The 6,604-nt window shown below is 47.3% G+C and overlaps 4 protein-coding genes across 4 annotated transcripts; 3 read left to right on the forward strand and 1 right to left on the reverse strand.

The window, feature by feature from the left end:
• The first annotated feature begins 1,004 nt into the window (after positions 1 to 1,004).
• Positions 1,005 to 2,020, forward strand: BJ212DRAFT_1581431 (ribosomal protein L15). Its single transcript, XM_041342308.1, has 5 exons — positions 1,005 to 1,119; positions 1,173 to 1,336; positions 1,390 to 1,549; positions 1,600 to 1,786; positions 1,838 to 2,020. Exons 1-5 carry the CDS (start codon positions 1,042 to 1,044, stop codon positions 1,987 to 1,989), a joined length of 741 nt encoding a protein of 246 aa, XP_041186122.1. The 5' UTR covers positions 1,005 to 1,041; the 3' UTR covers positions 1,990 to 2,020.
• BJ212DRAFT_1450054 (PRP38 family-domain-containing protein) lies at positions 2,004 to 3,007 on the reverse strand (the record flags this gene model as incomplete). Its single annotated transcript, XM_041338788.1, has 5 exons — positions 2,004 to 2,407; positions 2,458 to 2,573; positions 2,624 to 2,780; positions 2,831 to 2,906; positions 2,954 to 3,007. The coding sequence occupies 5 exons, from the start codon at positions 3,005 to 3,007 to the stop codon at positions 2,004 to 2,006; spliced, it is 807 nt and encodes a 268-aa protein (XP_041186123.1).
• A 1,133-nt stretch (positions 3,008 to 4,140) lies between these two features.
• BJ212DRAFT_1073245 (uncharacterized protein) lies at positions 4,141 to 4,885 on the forward strand. The gene is made up of 2 exons (XM_041329000.1): positions 4,141 to 4,294; positions 4,367 to 4,885. The coding sequence occupies exons 1-2, from the start codon at positions 4,248 to 4,250 to the stop codon at positions 4,740 to 4,742; spliced, it is 423 nt and encodes a 140-aa protein (XP_041186124.1). The 5' UTR covers positions 4,141 to 4,247; the 3' UTR covers positions 4,743 to 4,885.
• A 446-nt stretch (positions 4,886 to 5,331) lies between these two features.
• BJ212DRAFT_1487620 (major facilitator superfamily domain-containing protein) lies at positions 5,332 to 6,542 on the forward strand (the record flags this gene model as incomplete). The annotated part of the gene is made up of 5 exons (XM_041341297.1): positions 5,332 to 5,484; positions 5,536 to 5,602; positions 5,656 to 5,789; positions 5,841 to 5,915; positions 6,024 to 6,542. The coding sequence occupies 5 exons, from the start codon at positions 5,332 to 5,334 to the stop codon at positions 6,540 to 6,542; spliced, it is 948 nt and encodes a 315-aa protein (XP_041186125.1).
• Positions 6,543 to 6,604: the final 62 nt, after the last annotated feature.

The raw sequence follows: 6,604 nt of genomic DNA on the forward strand, positions 1-6,604 counted from the left end.
ATTGTCTGGCTTTCCGGCTGTCGGCCCCAGCGCCATGCCTTAGTACATAAAGCCATATTCTGCACAAACTCAATTTTACTCAGGGCCACTAATTTCACTGCCCCCATTCTCTACTTGGAGTGTGCCCGGAAGACGTAAGGTGATGACGACCAGACTGTCATAAACGTCGCAGAAGATTACGGACCACGGCTCCACACGGCTTAAAATTAGCTGTATACACGAGTTGAGCGAAGAGGGATCACCCAAATAACAAATAATCATGTAACAGAGTGAGCTCCACCTAGTGCACGAGATAGTGAAACCACAGAGGGTCATCACATTGTAACACAGCCGCAAGTTAGATTAAGCAACAGAGGATATGTGAACAAGTGGGAGAGGGAAATGGCGGCTAAAGACAGTGCGGTGGTTGTAAGTATATTTCAAATTCGAAATGTGCGCATCCAAACACCTGCACCCTGCCCGTCAACGTTCCAACACCAATGTAAAGACAAGAACTATCAAATGTGGCAGTGGCACTGCATTCAATTGAACCGCAAAGAGGTGAAATGCAAATACAGCGTGGACTGGAGCCAGGAACAGAAAGAGGACCTTCGCAGTTGCGTAGACATGTGGATGCAATTCGGGACATGAATTATACATTGAATATGGCTCAACAGCATATCCAACATCATGAGCAGGGCATTGAGCTCGTCGAGCACGTGGGACACAACAGATGCGCGCCGAGTTGTGCAGAAATATATCCATTTCGAACTGCAAATAGCCAGAGTGAGCAGAGCCTAATTAAATTGAACCCAAGACGCATAAGTGTAATGGGAGTAATAATCGCAGGCCAAGAATTGGGATGCAGAAATTTCAGCAAAGAGGAATGTCGACAGAAAAGCTTGATTCCTAGGCTTTAGGATGACGAATGAACGAAAAGAACATGAAAAAGTTACAACCACAGGGCAAATGTCTTACGCATGCCATAAGCGTGGACGTGGGAGTCGGCCACGGGGAATTTTCGAGAGACAACCACTGCTTAAACTTCTACTTTTAGCGGACATGTCGTCCGTATTCCGCTCAAGGACGGCTCGAATAACACTGTCAAATCTCTCGCCCGGACCAAACTCACAGCACGCGGTTGGCACTGTCATCGTTTCTGATGCAACATTTTCTAATACTTTATTTGGTAGCAAAAACGCCTTGGTAGAGGTCAAGGCTCTGGTCGCGGAGGAACGTCCGGACGAGGTCACAAGGGTCAGAAGGCTCGCGCAGGCAATGGCAAACCAAAAGCTGGATTCGAGGGTGGTCAGACACCGATTACGAAGAGGTTCCCGAAGAAAGGCTTTGTAAATGCGTGAGTGCTCTTTGTTCCAGCTAGTTTCATAACCATCTGACAGGTCCGTTAAGCAACCGGAAGGTGTACGCCCCCATTAATCTGGACCGGATACAGCATTGGATTGACCAAGGTCGACTACAATCATCGCCTGAGAACCCTATCACAGCCCGCGAATTGCTGCTGAGCGGATGCATTCATAATGTACACGATGGAATCAAACTTCTGGGCGATGTATGTTTCTATTCTCAGGCATCCTTCTAGTACAACTCATTGTCATGTAGAATGCTCCATTTTTGAAAACGCCTATTCACATCACTCCTTCTCGTGCATCTCAAACTGCCATCAAAGCGGTCGAGTCCGTTGGAGGAAGTGTCTTCTGCCAATACTACAACCCATTGGCTCTTCGTGATTGTGTCAAGGGTCGTGCAGATCGTATTTCAGCAGCACCGACTCGTCGTACGGACATTCGTGAGTCTCCCTCCCTCAACTTTGATTATTTCTAAAAGTAATGTCCTCAAGTGTGGTACACCAACTGGCGCAACCGAGGATATCTTTCTCCTGAAGCTGTTGAGAAGAACCCAAAAGTGGAGGAGCGATGGAAGGAACTGTCCAAGCAGTTGCTCTCTTTCAAGGACCAAACTTTCGATACCAAGGGCGTCAAAAAGATGTAGACATGCTAAGTAGATTATAATACATTCATGGGTTCGATGTTCATCCTATCTGGAGACATACTTCCACTGCGTGAACGGTCGGGTGAACGAGATGGAGAACGAGAAGGACTCCTCGATACGTATCGACCGTTCTCTGACGGAGATTGACTTCTGCTCCTACTAACGCTGGGGCTCCGTGACCTGTATGAGCTCTTGCTGGGGTTCCTACTCCTACTTCGACTGGAACTACGACTCCTGTCACTACCATGTTCACTCCTGCCCTCCATAGCATCAAGCAAACGACTCTTCCGAGGGCCAATCTCGCCGTTCTCTTCAAGTATCGAGCGCTTGGCTTTACGGGGAAGAATGATGTCACAGACTCGTTCCTCAGTGAGGAGCGAATATATGAATTCGTCAAAATGAGTTAGTGAATACCCTGCTGTTGAGATGTAAGACGCATACCAACGAAAAAAATGAAGATCGACAAACCCATGTCGCGGTATCGAAGCTTTCTGAAGTCCTTCATTAATGGTTCGAGAAGCTCGTACACTTCCACTGCACTGAAGGTCATTCGTATGTACATGGCGGCCAATGCCCTCATATATCTAAGTACTTGCATCAGCAATCAGCAGGCGGTACATATGATAATGCTCACTTGAACTCGTCTGCTTGCAAATATTCTATCAATATCTCCTTTTCCGGTTGAAGCTGAAGCAATTTCAGAAGCAAGCACAGGAACTCCGTAGGGCGCTGATTGCCATAAACACCTCCGATGCACCTAAGCGCAATGGCTTGGTCGATAAGAGACTCCGCTATATTGAAAAGGATGAGCTGGACGTCTTAGAAAACGCGGTGGACACACCAGTCAAAGCAAAGCAATGCTCCTTCCAATAGTTTGATTCCCATATTCGATTACGGATAACGGTCTCCACTAGAAACTATGCTATTGTCAGCTATCATCAAAACGTGTACCGCAAACACTCGCCTGAGGGTTTTGGCCATGGATAGCAATTGCGCCCTTGACGGTGGTGTTAGCCATGATGGCGGTCGCTTGTCAGAGTATGTAACAACTCTTTAGTCCGTGGAATCTAACTTAAAGTGCTAAGGTTTAGTGCAAAAAGGAGAAACATACTTTTAAGAGTCTTTACGTAAGTATCACTTTTGTTGTCGCCACGAAGCATTTTGCTATTCGCTTTATGTTTTCCTTATGTCCTCCGCGTGCCCAATTATCAATTGGTCGTTGATCATTTCTGTGCTGCTGACACAGCATCTAGCAGGCTTTGCCTTCAACATTTAAAAGTCTGGTGGCCATCGGAAGGATGGCCTCAACGAATAGTCGTACAGTTCATTCCATCCTGGCAACTGGCTCCCCATCCAGGACAACGTGTTACCACGAAGGGCCAACCCCTGTGTACCTGTCCAATCAGTGATCGTAGTGAGTTGTATCATACTCATTTCCCGCTTAAAACGCCGCGAATAAGGGAAGCTTATCTAGATTGTTTTGAACGTTGTCCACCACGTTTTCTCAATGGCCTATCGACCCCACACGAACTATCATATATCATTGTCCGAATGGCGTTTTACTCTTCAAAATCCTTCTAACCGGATATTGCGCCTTTTCGAGTACCCTCCTACCGCTTCCATGGACCAACGATGGTTTTTAAACGTCTCAAACTCTCCTGCTCAAGCGCAACTTCACCCTATCACTGGTTACTGCCATTTTCAACCAGTTTCTGGACCAGAATTTCCATCGATTGTGTCATAACTACCCTCATTTATACGCCTATTAATCTCCATTCACCGATCTCAATACGGAATCCTGCGCCATGATCTAGAAGGTTTTGACGATTGGAACTTTGCGACCCACTTCTTAGTTTGGCAGGCTAACGCCTGATAGTACTTCTCCAGTAACAGTGCCATCTTCGCATATAAATTACAGCCTCCATACTTTCTATATTCCTTGTCTGACTGCAAACATGTGCGGCCAACTACTGACCACTTCCACATCAGCATGTCCTAGAGAACCATCGGGTTTCTCCCACTCGACTGATGATGCTGAGCACCCTCTTAATAAATCAAATGAAACAAAGCAAATTCTAAACTAGTCGGTGGTTCTTATGTGGCCTGTTGCTGTTCTTACAAGTTCTTATTTTTAGCGCGAACTTCGAAATTGCCACTGCTCTCATGTCTCCAACACGCTTCCGTCGAATTATAACTGCGCCAGTGTATAATGGTATTTTTTGTAAGCTACCCTATCTGACGGCGTCAAATCACTAGGCATGGAAGAACTTCTGATACAAGCTATAGCCGCTGCGGCCGTTCTGCTGTGAGTGATCAGCACTTGTCCTCGCTGTGCTGCGACCTTATTCACTTCTGCTATGATTTAGGAACCCCACAGCCCAAAGGCGTTGCAGACCACTCGAGAGCTAGCTCTTGCGGATCCTTGCACCCCGCGATCCTTGCACCTCGTCACCCGACAGGCTATCTCGATGCCCCCGGCTGATCCCACCTTCCATCTTATGTTGGATATACCGGCCGGTGTGTCGACATTAATGCCACGAGATCGTTGCAGGTGGTCACAGGCAACTGATCCCTGCAATGGTGTCGTGTCTGCTGACACCCTCGTCGTTCATATGCGCAAGCATGTTGGAGGATCCTCGTATCGTCGTGTTTACTGCTCCTGGAATGGATGTGGCAAGCTCATGAGGAGAGATTGTCTTGTTCGTCACATACGCGAAATCCATCTGCATAGCAAACGCCGCCCTCACGACTAAATCTTCTCTATTGCTCAACTTACCCATTTGTGTATCAATATCTTTGCTGACATATCGTGTTCACTGTGCCGTTTTAGTGTGATAAGGACTTGTACTTACTCAAGCTCAACGTTCAGCTGGTATCATAGACGCGCGCTTGGCCTGTTTCCCGATGCGGTTGTGCGGCGCGTGATCTGCAATTATTCTTCATAAGCCTAAATATAACTTTTTCTCCATGCTTCGGAATCGAAGTTTGCCTGAAGCGACTAAACTTTTAGATTCTGCACTGTACCGAGTTGGTTGATACAATTAGCCCCACCACCGGTACGAGTTATGGCCGACGAAACATGCACTACACGCACACGATCCGTTGCCATGGATAGTTTCAGCGTCTTCACTTTTCATGCCGAACCGATCCCATGTGCCCCAGCACCACCGGTCAACCCATCAGCGTGCACTCTCATCCATCATTAGCACACGCCGCCATTTCTTCCCTGAGGTCGAGGCCTGAGCGCCGACCCCTCACTTGATTCATATAAAAGCTTGCGTTTGACGTATCTGTCGGTGTTACTTGCCAGACCCCCAGCTTACCCTGCACCCTTTTCATGTCATGGTTTCTGAGGAATGTACCCGACATGTACAACCTCCTCGCGTCGCAGTTGAAGTTAGGTGCCCAGTTACCGCCTTCTGTGACGAAATCAAGACAGGCATTGAACACGCTGTTGTGGAAGATGATCCTTTCAGATGGGGCAATGCGCGCAAGGTAAGTAGCAGTCACTTACATTCTGAAAGAAGGCTGACATGTTGACCGTAGACTACCATTCTAATAATTGTTTCAGCTGGTTCCATGATCGCAGGCTTAGCTGTCAACATACAGAACCGTATGACTGTTCCCTCCCCAAATGATCAGAAGACTGAAATAAGTTGCGCCCAGCTGCAAATGCCCATATTCAGAGTGACCTACGGGCATCTACATCGGAAATAAGCTGGACGTTATCGGTCTTTATTCTTATTCAGGGAGTCCCTGGGCTTCTATGGAGCGCCATCAGCGAAATAAAAGGACGCAAGGTTCGTCGAGCACTCTGCCTCATAACAATAAACTGTTGATATTCTTTCAAGTTTGTCTATGTATCATCTGTAGCATTATTCATAGTTGCCTCTGCTATTGTCGCCGTGTCCAACACCATTGGTCTGGTGATTGGAATGAGAGCTCGTCAAGCTGTTGGGTAAGGAATTTATACCGAATCTCTGAGTTACTACTTACAATAATCAGCTCGAGTGCGCTCTTGTCAATTGCCGCAGCCACAACTAGCAGATATCTACGAACCCCATGAGCGAGGCACTAAAATGGGCATATATTATTCTGCTCCGCTCCTGGGGCCGGCGTTGGGCCCAGTATTCGGTGGTGTGCTGACACAGGGTTTGGGTTGGCGCTCAATCTTCTGGTTCATGACTATTTGCGCCGGAGTTGTTCTCCTTGCCCTGGTTCTCCTATTCAAAGATACGTTCAGGAAGGAACGTAGTCTGACGTATCAGAATGTCCTGCAGATGAGAGCAAAGGAAGGGGAGCTGCAACTGCAACACTTGGACAAATCCAGTCATGCTTTTTCTGCCACTGACAAGCTCGCACAACCTGCACTAGAAAGCATAACTTCTCCGCTGCAAATGGAGGATCTTAACGTCGAGGCGAATAGCCCCACCATTGCACCTGCTTCATGTATGAAAGATGTCAACGTGTCGCTCGCAGACGTCAATCCCTTCCCTCCACTTCTGAAGATTCTTACACGCTTAAATAATCTCACAATATTATTTGCCTGGTAAGTGTTGTTCGAATCGATACTGACCTGACGAGCCATGTATATGTCTAGGCTGGATATTCGCTT

The sequence above is a fragment of the Suillus subaureus genome, assembly GCF_016647635.1.
Source record: "Suillus subaureus strain MN1 chromosome Unknown BJ212scaffold_91, whole genome shotgun sequence".
Classification (NCBI taxonomy): Eukaryota; Fungi; Basidiomycota; class Agaricomycetes; order Boletales; family Suillaceae; genus Suillus; species Suillus subaureus.

What these genes read in the sequence shown, in the direction of transcription:
- BJ212DRAFT_1581431 (XM_041342308.1), top strand. Translation starts at nt 1,042, where the DNA reads ATGTCGTCCGTATTCCGCTCAAGGACGGCTCGAATAACACTGTCAAAT. An exon ending in AAGAAAGGCTTTGTAAATGC is followed by an intron (nt 1,337 to 1,389) that starts GTGAGTGCTCTT and finishes AGGTCCGTTAAG; the next exon opens with CAACCGGAAGGTGTACGCCC. An exon ending in GACTCGTCGTACGGACATTC is followed by an intron (nt 1,787 to 1,837) that starts GTGAGTCTCCCT and finishes AATGTCCTCAAG; the next exon opens with TGTGGTACACCAACTGGCGC.
- BJ212DRAFT_1073245 (XM_041329000.1), top strand. Translation starts at nt 4,248, where the DNA reads ATGGAAGAACTTCTGATACAAGCTATAGCCGCTGCGGCCGTTCTGCT. An exon ending in GCCGCTGCGGCCGTTCTGCT is followed by an intron (nt 4,295 to 4,366) that starts GTGAGTGATCAG and finishes GGAACCCCACAG; the next exon opens with CCCAAAGGCGTTGCAGACCA.